Source organism: Podarcis gaigeae (assembly GCF_964106915.1).
Source record: "Podarcis gaigeae genome assembly, chromosome: 6".
Taxonomy (NCBI): Eukaryota; Metazoa; Chordata; class Lepidosauria; order Squamata; family Lacertidae; genus Podarcis; species Podarcis gaigeae.
Window position 1 is genome coordinate 55,111,982 of NC_139682.1, and position 20,856 is coordinate 55,132,837.

Genomic DNA, 20,856 nt, shown 5'->3' on the forward strand with positions numbered 1-20,856 from the left:
CGTGCCTCTGAGCAGCGTGGCAATGGCACGATGGAACACGGGGCAGTAGTTGCTGTTTCTAACATTTTTTAATATTGCAAAGCGCCCTATGATCTTCGGGCGAAGAGTAATATATAAATTTAATAATTAATAAAAAATAATAATATTGCTGTAGGCTTTTGGTTCCAGCTAAACAAAGAAAGACAGGCCCCGCGCTGCATCCAGCCCCCTGAAGGAGAAATCTAACGCCCAAAGGAATTGCTCGGAACGCCTGCCGAAGATACGTAAGCGCTTGCAACGCCCGCCTGTTCTGCCTCGTGTTAGCGATTCCCGCTTCCCCAGGCTCAGCGCTGCGTTCCCATTGGGCGAGCCGCGCGCGCGTGGAACGTTGCGTTGCCCTTTACTGGCACGCCGCCGTCACGTGGCGCGTTTTGGAAAGTTCTGCCGCCTTCGAAGGAGCGTTCCGTCGTGCTCAGGCGTTGCTGCTGAGACGCCGAGGCTTCGGAGCTCAGCTTCTTCTTCCCAGGGCGGGTTGCCTTCTCCTGGGCGGGAGAGCGCGTCCATCGCTTTCTTTCTCCTGGCCGTTGCTCCAAGAGAGGAAAATGCGCCTGAAAGGCAAAGTAACGGCCACCCCTCCACGCCTCGTGCAGCAGGGCCGATTCTGCCGGGATCAGAATGCGGCCAGGATCTCATCCGCTCAGGTATTTGCGGATTAGAAAAGCCCCTTTTGTAGGTCGGGGACCCCCCCCCCCCAAAAAAAAATTCTGCCAGGGGCAGAAGGGGCCCCATGCTGACGATTTCCTTTGCTTTTGGAGATAACCTTAGCATAAGTATCTTACTCAAAAGTAAGTCCCGTTTGAATTCAGTGGAGGTTACTCCCTAGGCGGATATAAGATTTATTTCAAGTTTATAACACCGTGAATTGAATTTAGTGAGGCTTGCTTCAATGAAAGTAAGCGTAGGATTACAATATTAAAGTGAGAGCATGTTTACTCTCAGGTAAACTCCACTGCACGTTGTGGCTTAGACCACTGGAAGTGTGTTTGGGATTCTGGCCTTCTGAGTAAATCAGTGTTTCCCAGGTCCTGAGGGAAGTTCAGACAACTCTCTGAAATATTCAGTGTAAAGTTTACTTCAAGATCAAATATGAAAACAATTCAATCCAAGTATTTAATAATAGTTTCCTAGTTAGTCCCGTTCCCCCTTTTAAAATAAAGGCATTGCTGTTGCACAACATAGCATTTGAAATCTCCACATTTGCTGCTTGGGGTATAGATAGTTCTGTGGTCTCCATTCCTCCCCTGCTCTTCAGCTTAGCACTGGTTTTTGTTTTGTTGAAGTTTCTGTCAATGCTGGGTGGATAATGAAAATCTCAGTGTAGTGTGGTGGCTAAGAATTTGAGCAGGTTAGAATCGCATTTTCAGGGGCCTTTGCAAATGGAAATGCTGTCTCGGCCTCCCATCTGCAAGATCTGCATTACAAGATCCTTAAAATGTTCACTAAATTAATATATGTCAGATGTTTTCAAGTATATGCAATATAGATGGTAATATCAGGGACTGCTGTTTATGGACAATTTCTCAGTGCCTTTAAAAGCTGCATACCGGAAATCAACTGATGGAGCTGCTCCTTGTTGCAGTGAAGGGAACAACTTCACCTGCTGAAGGCACACAGCTTCTGTCTATGAAAGAGCAACAAACCTATCAAAATGCAATTGACAGTTTCCCAATAATATATATTTATTTGGAAGCTGCTACTTACCCCCCCCCCACTCTTTACAAAAGGCGCAGAAAAATGTTACAGATAACACATCTAAAGGAAGAATAATTTGCAAGTCAATTGTATAAAAAAGGGCAGCTGCATACACGCTTTATAAACATTTGCAAAATATTTTTTTCTACTTTTACAAAATATGTTCCCATACAAAGTGTTTTTCCTTTTGCAAATTGCAGTTTAATGGAAGCTTACAATTTTCTAGTTACCCCTAATTGCCGATTAAAAGTAGTAGTGAGAGTACTGCTTTCATTAGAAGTAGATGAGAGTTTCCACTGCAAACCTGAACCCACGCTTATGTTATTGGATATATCTGTACAGTACGTGGATCAGCTGAGGAATGAAACCTTAACATTTTGTTGATAATACAGTACTTAAGCACATAAGAACTGTCCTACTGGATTAGATCAGTCTGTCTATTGCAGCATTCATTTTTGGACTGTAGTAAGACAAATTACTACCCTAGATAGCAACCAACCAAAGAATTTATTTTATTAGCCAAAGGCAATAACAATTTCATTACAATTTGCCAAACTACAAACCATAACATACAGCATACATCAATTACCTAATAGAAGGCATCAAGGATTTAAGGAAAGGGAGTCAAGAGTTCATTAGTGTCATGTGCTAGCTCATACCTATCTTACTTTCCGTTAGACCTCCAAATCTCCAATGTAACTTATTGCAATATTGTCCTTCTCTCCCTTTCCTATATTTCTTGCAGTCACTTTATGTGTCACAAATCTGTAAGTGTCACTCAAAAGAAAGTGAACCATTTCTGACATAGTAAACCTGCTTCCAGGAATTAGCAAAAGTTTCAGGAATCGATCTCTTCGATCCCTATACAAAGGGCAGATTAACATACAGTGGTACCTCGGGTTACATACGCTTCAGGTTACAGTCGCTTCAAGTTACACACTCCACTAACCCAGAAATAGTGCTTTAGGTTAAGAACTTTGCTTCAGGATAAGAACAGAAATCGGACTCTTGCGGCGCGGCGGCAGCAGGAGGCCCCATTAACTAAAGTGGTGTTTCAGGTTAAGAACGGACCTCCGGAACGAATTAAGTACTTAACCCAAGGTACCACTGTATTGTATTGATGTCTTCCACCTGTGGTTGACCACATATGCTGAGTCTGTCATTTGGAACCCTATGATAGCTGCTATCCAAGACCGCTATGGGCATCACCTTGAATCTTAGCTCTATAAATGCGTTTCTTAAGGCACCAGGGATGAGTTGGGTCAAATAATATGCTCTGAAATGCTGTTTTCAGAAATGAGAGCCATGGTAAGAATCTGGATTTCCTAATTAAATGAAAATCCCTTCTGGGTTCTGTCCAGAAGATCCAATCCCAAAGTTGTCTCTTATGATGGGATTTGGACTTAAAGAACATTGGGATGGCCTCAGGTTCCTCACCTTAATATTTTAATTTAGGAAATGTTAGAAACTGTATATATAGGGAAAGTTCCTTTTAGTTATCATAATTTAAAGCTGTTGATAGATTTCAGTCAGTGTTATTAGGTGATCTTAGCTCTGGTATTACAATAAGTGATGAATAATTTCACTTTCTCCATGCTATTCACCATTAATTTTTCTATAAAATTGGCACGTTTAAATTTCTCTTCAAATGCTTTAACCCATAACGCTTTTGAGAATATCTGTCGTCTTATGGGTCTCAGACCATAGGTACCTGTTCCACTCTCAGCCTCCCCAAATGAAGTAGAAAGGCTTTTCACAATATGAAACACTTAGAGTATAGGGTTTCAGATCTTAGGGAAGCTACCAAGTGTGTTTAGCTGAACCTGTTTAGAAGCTCAACATAGGAAGGTAGAGCATGGAGCAGGCAAGTCTGCCATGTGCAGGAACAGTGGGAGCAGTGGCAGAGTGTACATCTCCTTCCTCAGTTTGAGCCCTTTCACATTCTTTTTGAATGTCTGAGGAGGGAGTATGAGATTGGATAAAAACATAGAAGCTGACTTCTTATCTGAAACTTGCTTGTTTTATACAGTAGACTAGATTTTGTTCCCCATTGTGCCTTGGAAAGTAGACAGAACTGAGTCCATAGAGGACTCAGAAAAACATATCCATGGAGACACCCAAGTTTGTTTCTCATATTTGCTATTATAAATGTTGATGATGATGTTTGTAAAACATTCTGATTTTGTAATAAAAATTAAAGCGGACAGAGAATTGGAGCTCTCTTTTCTCTTTGTAGCTGATTTCCTTTAAAAAATGCTGAGGTCAGATTGAGTGCATTCGCTGAATCTCTGACTTACTTGGACATTCAGGGACTAAAGTTGACATGAGTTGAAAGTGGATCATCAATCAGTTCCTCACAAGATCAGTTCCCCAGTTTGTCATACATTTCAGCAAAGTTGGTGTTTCCATTGCTGCTCCATCCGGTCTCTTCTGCAATGCTTTTAAGGGCATTTGTGTGTCTGAAAGTAATCCCAGGACTGGAGTTTCTAGAAGATTTTTTGCAGGGTGTTTAAAGTCATGCATGCCCACTTCTACTCTAACATGTGGCGTGGCTACATTTCTAAGTTTTTCCACATTTTTTCTCATAATAGGAGGTATGTGACTTACTCATATGTTACAGGATATAAGTGCATACAGAGCAAGTGTTAATTAATACCTTGCTTGTACAGTACTATAAAATGTGAAGTCAGTGACCCAAGAATGTTAGAGAGGAAGTGTGGCTGAAACACCCTTGTGTATGTAGACAGGTGCTAATTCATGATAACCCTGGGATTGCAACCTCTGCAGCCAGATAAAGTGAGGATGGAAGGCCTCAGAATAACAACCCTGAAAAAAGCTTTTACTTCCCTTGCTGCTCAGAGGCAAGCTATTAGTCTTCTGGATTACTTACCTTCACCACGGTGCTATGCAAAATATTTTGCAGTTTTCTTCTAAAAGGTGAAACGGAGATGTTGTGTTTATATGAGTATCATGTATTTAAAAATTGAGTTAAATGCTATTGAGTTATTTCTGCTTTTTCTACAGGCTTCTCTTATGAAAGTAAGTACCGTATTTTTCGCCCTATAGGATGCACTTTTCCCCTCCAAAAATGAAGGGGAAATGTGTGTGCGTCCTATGGGGCGAATCCAGGCTTCAGGAAGCTCTGCGCAAACCTCGGGAGACCAGCTCTGATGGCTGCGCAGAGCTGCCTCCAGTCCCGGGCTCAGCGCACTTCTCCCCATCGCCAGCCCCACAAGCTCAGGGGACACCGGGGAGGCGGAGCGCGCCTTCCCGCTGTTCCCCGACCTGGTTCTTCCAGCCCCGCACCGGGGGGGGGGGAGATAAGTTTTTTTTCTTTATTTCCCCCCCCCCCCCAAAAAAAAACTGGTGCGTCCTATGGGCCGGTACGTCCTATGGGGCGCAAAATACGGTATATTTATAAGTACAGTGGTACCTCGGGTTACATACGCTTCAGGTTACAGACTCCGCTAACCCAGAAATAGTACCTCGGATTAAGAACTTTGCTTCAGGATGAGAACAGTAATCGTGCTCCGGCAGCGGGAGGCCCCATTAGCTAAAGTAGTGCTTCAGGTTAAGAACAGCTTCAGGTTAAGAACGGACCTCCGGAACGAATTAAGTACTTAACCCGAGGTACCACTGTATGGTTGAGTAGAAATAAATGAATGCTATTCTTTGAAATACTTGAATGGAAGTACAGTAGAACCTCTACTTACGACTGCCTCTACTTGGTCCCGATCCAAGTTATGAGATGCGGCTGCCACCGTCTACACATGTGCAGAAGTGCACTGCTGCCAAATGCGTCTGCGCACAGCAGTGCTTCTACCAGTGACCCGGACGGACGGACCTCCGGAACTGATTACGTCTGTAAGTAGAGGTTCCACTGTAAATGGATTGTGCCCAGCTGTGTCGTTTTGCTGGTGGAAGCCTTCTGTCAGCGGAAAGTGGAGGGAGGTAATTCCCCAGCCTCCCCCCTCCCCCCCCCGTGTCTCCCCTAAATCTTCCCTGAATTGTCCCTGGAGAGACCATTGGATTTAGCCCAATATATTTATTTGACCAAAATTAAACTGAGGCTTAGTTTGCATGTTAAATCATGGCTTAGCAGTGGGTGTGCAGGAGAGCAGATTGTGGCTGCTTTGTTCTTCCCTAGTCGTCTTTCTCATGCACTTATTTCATAAGCTTCTATTAGATTCCAAACATAGACACAGCATCACAGTCCTGGAAGCGACACATGGATGTTATCCAGACTGACCCCTTAATCTTATAACACTCAAGGGAATGCAAATTGTCATGCAGTACAATAGAATATAAGAAATAAAAGAAGAAATAAAATGCAATTAAGAATCATACAGTATCTAGTACAGTGCATCACAATTGCTATAGCAGCAATCCCCCCCCAAATTAAGTGGTCCACCAAAGGCCAGCAATTATGGGGTGGGGGTGGTGAATTGGGAGCGGTTATAATGACAGACCTCCAGCCATCAGGCAATTTTGAAATCCTTCCACATTTTAGTCCAACATTTTAAATTTTCACTGTTGTTTTGAAATGTCCTTTAAAATACAATATAGTTTTATGGATAAGGTAGTAGTAGTAGTACCGTATTGGCCCCCCCAAAAGCCACATCCCCCCCCCAAATTCTGACTGAAAAGTTAAAGTGCGGCTTATATTCGCGACCTTACAGTATGCAGCAGGAGCGTGGGGCAAACAGTGGCAGGCGTGTGACAAAGCGGCGCCCAGCCCACGCCAGGTCCATCGTCCCCTCCCCCAAGGCTGGGAAGGGAGAGAGCGAGGAAAGGGAAAGGCCACCAGCAACACAGCACGGTGCCCCCCCAAAAAAATATGCAGCCGGGAGTAGCGAGGAAGGGAGTGGCTTATATTCTCTGTCTCTACCCCCCCTCCAATTTTAAAGGTGAGTCTTACATTCTGGTGTGGCTTATATTCGGGCCAATACGGTAGTATACCACCCTATACCTGTAGATCTCAGGGCGGTTCACAAAATAAAACATATGTTTAAAAATATGGCCTAAAAGTAATCTTTGTATGGCTTTTAGTGGTTTCTCTGTTACTTCTCTTAAAAAGTCAGGAGATTTATTGTGATGCCATAATCCAGAGTTTGAGTTATCCACACTTTGCAGTTGCCTCCTGTCCATGTGTGCATTTATCACATACAGTATTTGAGATTGGTTGTTTTCACGGGACTTTGCATCAAACATGCTTTTTTCCAGCTTTGAAAGTTTTCCAGAAAATACTGAAACTGGAAAGTTTTCGTTGTCTCTAATTCATTTATATTAATTATGGCCCACATTTTGTCTCAAAGGAGACATTCATCAGCACTTACATCAAATAACAGTAAAAAGCAAAACCATAAAATGATTGAAAACAGAGTTTAAAAATGGAGGAGACAGCAAATAAAGATGCTAATACAGTTTTACAGTAAATAGATTGAGATCTGATTTAACATGTAATGAAGTTAAGCAGACAGTGCAACCCTATGCATGTCTATTCAGAAGTATGTCCCATTGAGCACCATGGAGCTTATTCCTATTACATGTGTGTACTATTGAAGCCTTAGCAAACAAAACAAAAAAAGTATGCCATCTTTGTTTTTTATGTGCTGTATAAATATCTCATTTTTCCCCAAAAGCCAGAAGTAGTTGATCTGAAATATTAGACTAGGAAAAATCAATGAAGCACATTTAAAGTGGTATAAAAAATGTATTATAAGAAATTCAAAGCTTTACTTGGAAATTATTTTTATTGGATTACTTGTAAATATTTGAAGACAAGATCATTCAATAGCATATAGATCCCTTCTATTATTCAGATGTTGGTAGGAATATAAAGGCACTGAAAACATACATACCAGTTTTCGCATGCCTGAGGACCTGTGCAACAAATGTATGTGTTTCCTAGAGAGAACGACTTAAAGCAAGTTTTTTACAACTTTGATTTTAAGTTTTTTTGAACAAGATTGTTGTATACAGTGGTACCTCCAGTTGCGGACTGGATCCGTTCTGGAGGTCGGGTCGGATCCCGAGGTTTCCGCAACCTGAGGACTGCTTGTGCGCATGCACAGTGAAACCTGGTAAAATACTTCCGGGTTTGTCGCGCGCGCATCTCAAAGTTTATGTAACCAGAGGGTTACATAAACGGAGGTTCGACTGTAGTGATAATGTAAAAAAAGCATAATTGTTTAAAAAAAGGAGTTGCTGAGTATCTGGAATGAAATTATGGTGAATTCATTTCTAATTCCTGTTGTTATATTTGCTATTTTTGAATTTTTCAGTGATGTGGAGATGATCCTTCTTCCAGTGCTTTGTTTTGTGGGAAATGGATGCCAATTGCTGATAAATATCTGGCAGTTGCAAAGTTCATGGAATCAGAATGGTAGAGTTGGAAGGGGCCTGAGGGTCATCTAGTCCAACCTCCTGCGATGCCCATTGTGGGGCTCAAACCCACAACCCTGAGATTACGAGCCTCATAGCCCTACTGACTGAGCTTTTTTGCTTTGTTGATTAAATACAGGTAAAATAAACATTTTAAATTAGATCATTATGTAAATCATAACATTTTCCGTTTCAAATACTTCTTAAAAGTCCACGTCACTGTTTAGGATTATAATTTAGTCAGTTGGGTTGTGTAAATGAACATTCCAAATTTCCCTTCACTAGAGCTAAAATCACTACATGCTATACGCAACTCAGTAATTCAGGATCAGAATAGAATGGCTCACATTTAGTAGGATTTGTAGTAATATATGTGAGTGTAATTGAAATGGGATTTTCCTGGGATTACTGAATTATTTTTATTTTTCACTGGTTTTTAGAACAGTGAGACCTAATTTAAAAACAGCAACTAAAAATTTGCCTCAGGGATAGTGTTCGTCTAACAGCACTTAACTTCCTTCTTTTATGCCGATTTTTCTTTCTTTAATTCCCCTCCCACATTGGCTCCAGTGGTGTGGGGGCAGGCATTATTTTTTATGCCAACTCCAAGGTGTTGTAGAGGGAGGAACCTTATCCTAGGGCTTCTGCAATGAATGAAGGGGCCTTGGGTCCAAGGGATCCTATCCCTTTTCTGGAAAGGCCTGTTTCAAGGCCTAACACTAGGAAGCCCCAGTGAAAGGAAAGCCAGCAATAGATCTGTACTGCAGACCTATCTGTGAGTAGGTCTTGCTCTTTCATACCTGATAGACTCCTCTGCTAGCAAAGGTTTTCTGCCAGCAGCTGTGTTTCTTCCTAACCCCCTCCTGCCCGTGAATCTGCCAGTTAGGATTGCCTCGCCTAAAGTATACAGTGGTACCTCGGGTTAAGTATTTAATTCGTTCTGGAGGTCTGTACTTAAACTGAAACTGTTCTTAACCTGAGGTACCACTTTAGCTAATGGGGCCTCCTGCTGCCGCCGCGCCGCCGGAGCACGATTTCTGTTCTCATCCTGAAGCAAGGTTCTTAACCTGAAGCACAATTTCTGGGTTAGCGGAGTCTGTAACCAGAAGCGTATGCAACCTGAAGCGTATGTAACCTGAGGTACCACTGAATGTTTATTTCCTTAATGCTTGTCATACTATAAATTGGCAGGATTTTAAAAATACCACATTTTTCACCCGGTGCAGTGTAGGAGCAGGTAATCTGGTGTAATTGTTTTTGTTCCGGAACAACTCTAAAAACAAAGCACTGCTAGTTTATTAGGGTAGTTTAAAGGTCCCTTATTGTCCAGTGTCAGAAGAACAATTAAGTTTTATCTGAACAGAGCAGGGTGTCTCTAGACACAGGTAAACAAAGCACGTAGTGATATTAAGAGAGAGCGCTTGTTGCGTTGAAGAATCCTTAAAAAACGTGAGGGGAAGTGCCAGGTGGGGAGAACCATAAATCTGTTTCTGGGTTGGAATATGTTACATTGGAAGTTAGTAGCATATGGCAGTGTAGATCTCTGTGCTGCTAGTTTTTCTGCAGTTAATGTCAATTGTCTTTCATTGCTAGAATATTCTAAGAAACCTCTTGGTTTGAAAATGTGAAATGTTTATACTCGGGGAGGGGAGGTGGAGAAAGGAAGGTGAGCTTAGGAATTCCCTTTTTTAGGGAGATCTACCACGCCCACTATCTTCTGCATTTGAAGGGCTCTGGCAACATTTTTATTTCATAAGGTTTTTAATGAGTGACTTGTGATTGACTCTATAAATTTTTAATGTTGATATATGTGTTTGATTTCTTTATTATTTTTACTCGATACAGTTTTAATCGTAGTTTTATTACTGTTCCATTGTTTTAATTGTGTAAGCTGCCTTTGAAAAGAATTATTATTCAAGGCGGAATAAAAACGACTTCAATAAATGGAGGATAAAAGAAAATCACAGCTAGCTTGCTTGCTTTCTTCTGACCCAAATGGTATTGTTTCCACGAGGGTAAAGGCTCATCCTTCTCAGGGGTTTTGAAAAAGACTTCCCATTTGAGTTTTATGTCCTGTTATGTGAGTGTGAGTCCCAGATTTAGAGCAGAACCAGCTTGGAACTCCTGAGGAACAGAGATGCAGGGAAGTTGCAGAATTTCTTCAAAGGCCTCTTTACTATACAATTAAAGCTTTAATAGTGTTATGTCACAAACTTTGGTTACACAAGAGGTCCTCTGAGCCACTTTTTGTACCTAGATCTTTGCCTTAAAAAATATTTCTCTTCCAAATGACTGCTCTGTAGTAGTGTCCGTTAATTGTACAGTGGCACCTCTGGATATGCACACCTCCGCTTGCGTATCCTTCAGGATGCGAACGTGGCAAACCTGGAAGTATTTTTCCAGGTTTCGCCATGCGCAGAAGTGCTCTACTGCCGCATGCGCAGAAGCAGTCCCTCCGGTTGCAGAAACTTTGGGATCCAACAGGAGCTCCGGAACGGATCCCTTTCTGAGGGAAGAAAGAGCAAGGAGATTGTGAGCCGCTTTGCGACTCCTTAAGGGGCGTGAAGGGCGGGATATCAAGTCCAAACTCCTCCTCTTCTTCCGCAACCGGAGGTACCACTGTACAGTCATACCTCAGCTTACAGACGCTTCAGGTTGTGTGTTTTTGAGTTGCGCATTGCACCAAACCTGGAAGTACTGGAACAGGTTACTTCCGGGTTTCGGCACAGAAGCACTAAATCGCGCTTTGCGCATGCGCAGAAGTGCTGAATCGCAACCCGCGTGTGCGCAGACGTGGCACTGCGAGTTGCGAACGTGCCTCCAGCACGGATCACGTTCACAACCCGAGTGTCCACTGTACTAGTGTATGTGGTTGCTGCATAATTTTGTCGTTTCAAAGTGGTTTTCATAGTTTTCAGTACATCTTTAAAATAACTTACAATTAGCTTGGAATCTTAACAGGATTTCTATTTCATAATGGGGTACAGTATGGCATTTGACACATTCCTTCCTTCCCCCGCCTTAGGTGTGTTCACATACTTGCCTGCATATTTTGAAGCTGAGGATCTATTTGATGGGTCCCTATAACATCTGAATTGGGTTTGAGAAAGGTGTGTGGTCGTATTCTGATCTGTAGTGTTGACTCCTTGCACATGAAAGCTTTCTTCCCTCATTAATAGATTGAAAATGAGAGTACTGCTCTTTTTGTTGGAGATCTGTTTCAGTCACATTGGTCTGGTGTGCAGTACGGCATATGGTGGTATGTCAGTTGTTTGATATTGATTGGCTGCGTTTCGCTCTGGGGATTTCGGCTTCTTAAAAATGTGTCTTATGTCTGCTCACCTCCACTTTCCCTTTGCTGTTTGGCTCCATTATAAAACAGTGCTCTTAACAAACAGGATAATAAAAATCTTGAAAATCTAGGAAGCCATGAATATTTTATTCAAAACAGTAATTATGCTTTGAAGTTACACTTTAAAATTAATGTTTGGGAGATTAACAGAGGGACCTAATTGAACAGAAGAAAATGTGTATATCAATACTTCCTTGGAAAAGGGATATATTTATTTTCAATGTAAATATGGGGAAATAGTAACAGCAGGCCGGAAGAAATGTGATGTTTATGTGAAGAAAAAATGATTGGGATCATCATTTATTTCATTGGGAAATACTAATTGTGTCAGGTGAGGGTATGCCTCTCAAAGGAAACTGCACTACATTTTAATAACATTAGGAGACATATTCTTCAACCACCACAGTTGAGTCTGGAATTCTCTGTGTTGAATCTAACTAAGTCACTATGTGAGGGGAGTTAAATTTGCTTGCACAGTGGACCTTTGCCTTCTCCTCTGGAGGATTGAAGAGAAACCCAGAGCAGATCTGGATGAGTGTGGGGGCTCAGGGGCAGGAAGAGTGAGTGCACATCCTCTTGCACAAGTGAAAGTTGTTCTGCTTGGACAATTAATTGGATGCAGCCTTTTATATACCTGGATTTCAATGTTCTGTACCTTCATATTTAGGCTTTCAAAATCGAAGTCACCTGAGTAGATTTATTAGTATTGAGAAAAGAGCAGTAGCCCAATTTAGATTGCCATTGTGTTGCTGGTTTTCCAGAGGCAGAAAATAGGAGAAAATGGGGATAGTTTTTATAATGTAGGTAACTTGATTAGTGGTAAGGTTGCGCAATGATCTATATTAGGACCATTGTTATTTTTGCTTGTTTTGTTTTATTACATACAACAATATTAATGTTTGAGAAATACAGAAACAAACAAGGACTTGCCTGTTTGACCTATCTGATTAAGAATTATTTAATTAATTTATAAATGCACTGTAGTCAGCGGTGATCAGCAATGTGGCCAAGTTTACAGATGACACCAAATGATTCAGGAAAGTGAAAAGCCAAATCAATATGGCAAGGAGTTCCATATGGACCTCCATATTGGTGAATCAGTGTAAGTGCAGAGGTGGACATATGGGCAATATATATATATATATATATATACGCCCTGTCTTGTTTTCTTGCTTGCACAAAAGAAGCAGCAAAGTGGATGCATATGTGTGAGGCTCATTCATATCGCAGCTTATTAAGCCACATTCTAAAATTGGCAACCTCCTAGGCTACATCTTAGGTAGGTGCCTGCTGAATGGGGGTGGAAATGGAAATCTTCGTTATAGCTGAGTAGGGAAGGGGAGTGTCTCTCCTTAAGGGGGTATAGTTTAGATGCAATAAGCCACATACTCCTGCATCCCTAAGGTATCAAGAAGAGGCCCTGTAGACTTTTTTGCTCAGCAGTCCCCTAGGTCCTGCAATCATTCATTGGACTCAGAAGCTGTCTTCCTATGAATTGTCCAAGTGTAGATTACAGCACACAGTTGAGTCTGCTAGTGCATATGGACTGGATCATTACAGCACTCTCTCGTATTGAATCTTACCTAGTCCTTTCCCCAAAAATAATGTTTTCTGTTAAGCTTTTGACAGAATTCCTGAAATCTCCAGCCCCTACTGAAACTTAAGGCTGCATACACATGACATTCTAGAATTAATGGAGATGGTAGTCCACATGCTGTCTAGATCCACTGCATATTTTTTGCCCTTGAAAAGCTCTTCTTGAAAAACTTGTTTCATGCCCAAATTAAAATATCATTGATTCTGCATCACTGGGATTGTATCCACACTTACCTAGTGATGTTGTGGGTGGGCGTATACAATGGTGGATTTTCAAATGGGTACCAATGTGTATCAAGTAACCACACCCACTCTTGTGGAAGGCAGGACTAATGTAGATCAAAAACAGCATGTTGAGGACAATTATGGATTGAGAAAAATGAGATGGTGCTACAAATGGGTTGCATGTGCACACAGCATAAGGTGAAGTATATGCAACTGAATGAACATACATTATTCTCAATATCTCTTCATTCCATCTGCTGTCTTTCTGAGCTCATGTTTAGATTTTAAGCTCCTTGGGACGGAGAGCAGTCCTTTTAAACTTTATGGAGTACTACTACTGCTACTACTACAACAACTACTGCTACTAATAAATATAGTATCCGTGTAGTCTTCTGTATCTTCTTTATATTCTCCATGAAATGTCATACACAAATCTGAATTGTAGATAGCTGAACGGGGCCTTGCAGTTGTTTAGAAAAGGTACTGTTTTGTTCCCAGTACCACAATCTTAAATCAAGGGTGCTTTTTAATCATCACTTTTAATCATCACTTTTAGCTTATCCGTTCAGTCACAAGGACTATAAACATCAAGCAAGAACTTGCAAGTGGGATAAAAGCTAGGATGCTCAGCTTTTCTGTAGGCATTGTAAATTTTTCATCCAAACATTACACTAAACCTGCAATTTACGTGGGGGTCATTTTCCAGCGATCGCATCTAAAGCCAAAATCGTGTGTAGTCAAAATACATTGGATTCAGTGGTGGGTGGATTGCCAAAGTCTGTTTTCCTGGAAGTCCACCCCCTTTCCGCTCCCTCCCTCCCTATTTATTTATTTATTTATTTACCAACCATGTACAGCTGAATGCGCACAAGGTAAAATGCACATAAGTTGCAGGGTTACTGTACTCCAAGCAACTAGACGAGTTAAATGGGATTGTTGTAGAATTCCGCTAAACTGAGCAAAGGGGACAGTGCTGAAGTTTAATGAACATTTTACTAAACCCTTTCAATTGTGGTAATTAGGGCTTTTCATTTAAGATGCCTTGTTTTCTTATGGGGGGGGGGACCCTGGTAAGTAATTTTTGAAATCACTCATTTATTTCCCCCCCCCCCCCACAAAAGCTGTGCATGATTCTTTGACAAAGCAGATGATACAATCATGCAAGCCACACCTTTGTCCCTTATAAATACTTGGCATTTTATTTGTATAAGGAGCCACAGTTAGGAGCTGTTCAGTTGCAATCTCAAGATGTTCATTTTGAATCATTCCACGCTGCCCACCTGGTGGCTAGAGAGTGAACTGTTACTTTAAAGAACAGTTTAAGTAACAACCATGCTTTGGAGTAGCAGGCAAAAGAGAGCAGTACATGTTACAGGAGTGAGTCTGCTCTGTATGCGAAGAGGGAAAATGCAGCTCACTGACTAGGTGTTTTAATGTGTTAAATCTAGGGAGAAAACATTGTTGTGTGCAGGAAATTTGACTTCCCCTGTGCTGATAGAGGACTGGATTTGCAAAGGATTCTCTTTTCCGTTTCTCTAAAACCAAAATCTGTGGCAAGATGTTTGAAATCACCAGGACGCTTAGTGCTGCTTTGTTAAATAATGAGGTAATATTTTGTCACATCTTCTGGGCAGTGTTTGGTTTTTCTTCTTCTTCTCCATATGTTTAGAAAAGATTCCATCCTCAAAAGTGAGAGATTTAAAAGGGGAAAAAAGAGGGGGGGAATAGAAATCCTTCGCTTTATTTTTCTTTTTTCTTTTTTTAAACAACACCTCCCATCAATCATTTTGGATAACAGGATTCTCTTTTATTTGTGGTTTTAATCAGCTGCTGTTGCCTAGGACATTATGCCACGCAAGCCTTCTTAACTGCACAGTGTAGGTAGTTATTAACGCTGAATTGGCTTCTAGTATAGTCCATCTGGACTCTGTATGAGAAAGCTTGCTGGCGGTTCCTGATGCTAAGATACCCGCAACCTTTGGGATGTATGCATGGTGGAGAGGGACACAGTGCTATGAGATCACTTCTTTTAAGGGAAACTGTCATTAATGAGTCAAGAAACTGCTCATTTATGGTAAGGAAGAAGAGGGAGGGCAAAAGGACTCGTGTGGTTTCATTTTGAAAATGGATTAGCTGCATTTTGAGTCAAGTTTTTGGGGGGAGGGGGAGATAAAGGGGGTTTCATGAAAATAGCATCTCCACTTGGAGGCTTCTCTCAGTTTATGGTTGAGAGACTTTATTGAAAATTTTGATGCTTTACAAATTGTGTCACTGCTGGTGATGCACTGGTCAGCCGCCCCCACCACCCCCGAAAGATGAATGGTCCTATTGGAAATCTGATAATAAGACTGTTTCCCCCAGCCCCAACAATAGGATTCTGCCTTTGTCTATAGAGAGAGGCCTCTGTGGACATTGGTGTATTTGCCTTGTGGTTTTTCCCCCCACTTGCTTTATTATTTATTTATTTCAATTCTCTTAAATATTTTTCTTGTGTGGTTCTCAGTGTTGGTGCACATTGTACAAAATGCATGGATTTTTAGGTTGGCAAGACAGCCAATTTATGCTTGTATCTGCAATTGTATTTTAAGACAAAGAGCTGAATAATGATTCTGGACATTTAAAAAACGGTGGCTAATGAAGTGCGTTGATACGGAGAAAATGATGGAGAAAGGATTTCTTTACTCTGTTTCATTTTTTTTAACCTCTCAGATATTAATTCAAAATCACTATTACAAATGAAACTCGCATGTTACAGTTGGGGTTCACCATCCTCTTGCCCAGCCATTTACTCTACCGTCGTACTACTTGATGTTTTTAAGTTTTGAAATGGGTTAGTGGAATCTCTTAGTTTTAAGTAGACAGCAATCTGATCCAGAAGCAAAAGGAAAGCTTACAGTTATTTAAACAGTGTACAATTTTCTTTTTCAGTGAGTTGCTTTTATTTCAGTTTTCACTTCTTTATTTTCGTTATGGGTTATGTTTGCTCTTTGTATAGTAATATTGTGCTCTCAGTGGAAGATGTGTATGCTGTATGGCCCATGGTAGTGTTTTACTCAGATGTGGCTGCATTAGAAACTGACAAACAAATCAGTTTCTAATAGCTTGGAAATGTTTTAACTAATTTCAGATGGCACACAGAATAGTTTTGCTCAGAACATTCAGTGAGAGCATATTTTGTGTGTGTGTAAAATTGTTAATCTGAGTTGGCTATAGTATGAGCAGGTTCTAGTTTATAGACTAGGCTTCTTGAAGCAAACATAAGAATAGTGAATGCGTTTGGAAACAAACTCTTTTTCTATTGCAAATGTAAATGAAAATATCCTTATCGAAAGTGTTTTCACTAAGTGGGTGGACAGTGAAAAGTTTGTGACATTTTGTGTGACATTTGTGATTTTTATTTTCTCAGATGCAAATAAGCAAAGAAATTTCCACAACCATAGCAAGACTTAAAAATACTCTCTTGTATAGTGTAGAAAAGCATTACTGTCTTTTGTCTTAAACCAGAACAGAACAGTCCCTAAAACAAATCCCTAAAATCTTCCCTCCCCATTTTCTACCTAAACATTCTGAGTAAATTTTTGTCCTGAGAAATATCCCGTGACTGTAATTTTGTAAATCAAATTTACAAAATACACGAACGTCCTTTATTATGGGCAGATCTTCGGGAATTACGTAGAGACTAAACACTATAGCACCAATGAATAAATACAGTTAAGATGCGCATTAAAGTGTTTTTGTCATATCTTTTAAGCCTAGAGGCAGATCATTAAATATGCATTTCTCTGGAAAGCAACTGTCGAGAAAGATAAGGTGGTTTAAATGGTCTAGACTTCACAGCCTTGCATGGAAGAGGTGAGAGGATGGAGTCAGTGGAGCATGGCTGAGGTGTAACACTTGAGTGTCAAAGTGCTGGAAACTCTAAGGTGTGGCCTGAAACTGCCCCTCTCTCTGAGTGACTGATGGAGGAAGGGGGAAAGAGGTGTGGGTAAAATCCATGCATGTGTGATGTTCCTAAACTGGCCCTTAATTACTAGACACAAGCAGCAGTTCAGAAATCTGGTCTCTGTTGTTGTAGAGGTCACCAAATCATTAACATTGTCAATCTGGCAGTAGCTAATTTCAATAGCACCTGATGTTGCAACGCCTCCTTTAGTTTCCCTAGCCAATCGGATCTTGCTTTCAGCTGACAGATGGTCCCATAAATGGATGTAAAAAGGAGAAGCTGCTAGCCAATTTCATCAAGGCTCTATTCAGTTGTTAGTTACGTTTTAAAATCAGGGGGCTTCATCACAGTGCTTGGGTTTTTGTTTTGTTTTCCTCATTTTGCTGCACCCTACAACCGCACTGTGTGTTTTGTGGATTTTTGATTTTGATTTTTAATTTATAAAAAAAGATACCATTCTAACACATTTAGTTCCCTGAAACCATATCAAATCCTTAGAGGAATTGAAGCCTTGCAAGACCTATTATTTGCCATTAAGAATGGTTATGGTAGGTATTAGTAGTTTTTAAAATCTGTTTGTTACAGCAGTCTTTCATAGTCTGTGTATAGAACATATAGCTTTCCCCAAGTCTGCATTTTGATCAGTCTGTGTTGTCACATGAGTTTAGTTTGCTCCCGCTGGCTCGCTTGTTAAATGTCTTTCTCCCTTCATTTATCTTCCTTCTCGCTCTCTCCTGCTCTCTCTCGCATTGATATACTTGCCTCGCTTTTAATAAAGGGCAGCCGCAATGTACTTTGCCATTTTAAGGTCATTATCATTTCTCTTTTGGAATAAAGAAAAGGCTGGTTTCCAGCACGAGGCTGCGTGTGGCCAACAGAAATGCTGAAGGCGGGGGTTGGGGTGGTTATTTCCCCCACATTCACACACGGGCATCACACACGCAAAATGGAATCCTTGAAAAAAATAAAATAAGGAGGCAATTGCCTTGGGACTGATACTTTTTGGTTTGGTGTATTGCGCAGTAGGCATGGTATTTCTTCCTTCCTTCCTTTTTTTCTAAGAGAGTGATTTATAGGAGCTTCAGTAAATGCTGCATATTGTATTTCAAAGAGTTTCCTGTCATGACCTCATAAAAAGAGGAGGCGGCTTGTATGTGTACCAGCGCCTAGTATATGCCGATTTGTTGCATCGTTGGGCAGGAGTTCTGTAAGAAGGAATGTCAGCTTTTACATAACGTTCTTTTTGCTTTTGACACTGTGCGGGGCTGTAAGGGTCCATCTTTGTGATCACAGATGGAGTGGAATGGCTTGAAAATGGTAAGTGGATGCCGGCAGCAAACTGTCCATATAGGCTTGGTGCAGTTGTTATGCCTTGTGAATTATGCTTGTTTAGGGTGGCAGATTGTGAGCCATAAATAAAATTACAGGTCGTTTTGGCTTTTAATGGGGGCACCTGTGTATGTAATGTGTATGTACAACTATTATATAAATATAGTCAAGTGTCGTGGCACTGAGTGTTTCATCCAGTGAGCATGCATTTGGATGATCTCCGCTGACAGTCGCGGTGCTTTTGTAGTGTGTCCCCAGCACAAGACGCCTTTTAATCTTCATTTGTGCTACACGATTGCTAAGTTGAAATCTAATGACTGCATGTACTGTTGCCGTAGAATCCGAACGCTATTGTGAAACAAGGGTGCTTTCTTTTCTGCCGAAGGAAGTTAAATCCATTGGTGTGATAGTAGTATTTCTATTTTTGGAGCATTCTTCCAGCAGAGAAAAATCAGAAACTACATGACTTGTTCTCTCTAACCCCCCCCCCCCATTCTCCCCACCACCCCCCTCGCTGTTTCTTGTGCTTTCCTTATAGATTGTGCAAAATGGCTCTATCAAATATGGACTTTTGAATCTTTCAGAACAGAGCAAATCACGGAGGTGGGGGGCAGCAGGAGGGAGGGAAAAGGCATTAACATTCACCTCATTCTTCCTACTTTTGTTTCAATTAAACATTTTGCAGGCGTTCCCTCTTCTCTCTCTGGATATTTATTATAAACTGGGAAACAAAGCTATGGTCTTTTCCCTATTCTTATAGGATTTCTTTGTCTAGCTGCTTGTTTTGATGGGTGTAAAACAAATAAGATTAGACTGAGCAGCCGAACTGAAAGCGATAGCTGGGAGGAAAAGCCAATGAAAGGTTGCCGGGGAAACGAGCATTGGGGAAGCTGAGTGGGGGAGCAGGTGGCAGTCATGTGGGAATTCTGCAAACAGCGTAAAAAAATTCTGGGGCTACCTCAATTATCTTTGGTGTTCTTTGTGGCAGTCACAACTTTAATTATTCTTTATAAATAAGTGTTAATTACATTTCTGGCTCAAGCTTACAGTGATTTCTAGAATCCTTTTTTTTCCTGCATCTGTTCTTTTTCTGCATATGGTGGGTGGGGGCTCTTTAACCATTTTATTTCTGATGTGAAATTGCATGTGCAAGAAAGTACAAGGCGCAAGGGAAGCAGAACACTATAAGGATACAGGATGCTGAATGGAACTAGCAGACTTGCAAATGCTCTCTTAGAGTATTCATCAAATGTCAGGGTGAGAACTGTGCACAAACTTACCCTAAGTAAAGGTTTTTATGTGGAAGTGCTGTTTGTTGTGTGTTTTATGAAATGCCATGGTTCTGTAGTGGAATCATTATTTAATGCAAATACAGCCTACCATTTAGTTTATGCATGGAATCACAGATTTCAAATATAATGAAACTATTCTTTTTCCTACCCAACTTAATTTCCACAGTCTTACAGATCTTTTATCGCAATACGTTATCTGTCTTTTGTGAAGCAGTACTTAAAATACAAAAATATAAGCTAGGTGCTGTTAAGAACAAACTTAAGTATCTGTTGCTAATTTTTATGGTGCCATATGTTGTCGGGCACAATATAATAGCATAGCACCTCTTAAAAGAAGGTAATAGGCATGTAAAGCATTAGAAGACTTTGTTGGTTGGCAGGTGATGGTAAATATAATACAGAAGGCTAAGGATGCACATGCCCGGAATGTATGGCAAGGATAAAAGAGAAGCATACCAGAAATACAGGGGCACACCTTTTATACTTGCCAAATTTCGCATTCCCTTTCTTTGGCACATAATTTGAATGATCAGTTAGAATGATAATGCTAGTGTTTAGAAGGATTAAAAGACGAGAAATCAAGTCTGCTTGGATTTCATTCCTTAACTAATTCTTTTGGAGACTTCAGGGTAGACGAAATTGACCATGTCACTATATAGAAAAAGAAAGTTGTATGGGTTCATATATGGAAACTCTGATGAATTTTAAAAAATCATTTTCAGATGCAATATTATGTTCATAATCTTCATTCCACATTCAGACTTGAGTGTCTCCCTCCCCATTCTCAAAGAGTATCGGCATACAGCTCTATTGTTTTCTTGAATCATTTTGGTAGGTTTTTTTTAGGGTTCTCCTTTCATCTACTCTGCACAATTTTAGTGTAGATTTTCATTTCCTCCTTACATATATCTCATTGGCATTGAGCTATTAGATTTTTGGTGCCAGAGATGGATGTAATATCCATAGCTTCTATGTATATGTGGCTCTTTATTTACTGTTAGCTT

At 40.7% G+C, this 20,856-nt stretch overlaps 1 protein-coding gene across 8 annotated transcripts in view; it reads left to right on the top strand.

Moving 5' to 3' along the window:
* The first annotated feature begins 409 nt into the window (after positions 1 to 409).
* ELAVL4 (ELAV like RNA binding protein 4) overlaps positions 410 to 20,856 on the top strand; it is a 96,224-nt gene continuing 75,777 nt past the window's right edge. For 2 of the 8 annotated variants that reach the window (XM_083742516.1, XM_083742518.1), the window contains exon 1: positions 15,231 to 15,362. In XM_083742516.1, coding sequence (XP_083598642.1) covers positions 15,246 to 15,362 — 117 coding nt within the window. In that variant the 5' untranslated portion in view covers positions 15,231 to 15,245. Of the gene's footprint in view, positions 681 to 14,654; positions 14,895 to 15,230; positions 15,363 to 17,544; positions 17,780 to 18,187; positions 18,549 to 19,525; positions 19,818 to 20,856 lie in introns of those variants that run through there. The other 6 variants (XM_083742520.1, XM_083742517.1, XM_083742521.1 and 3 more) reach the window with 6 other exon arrangements.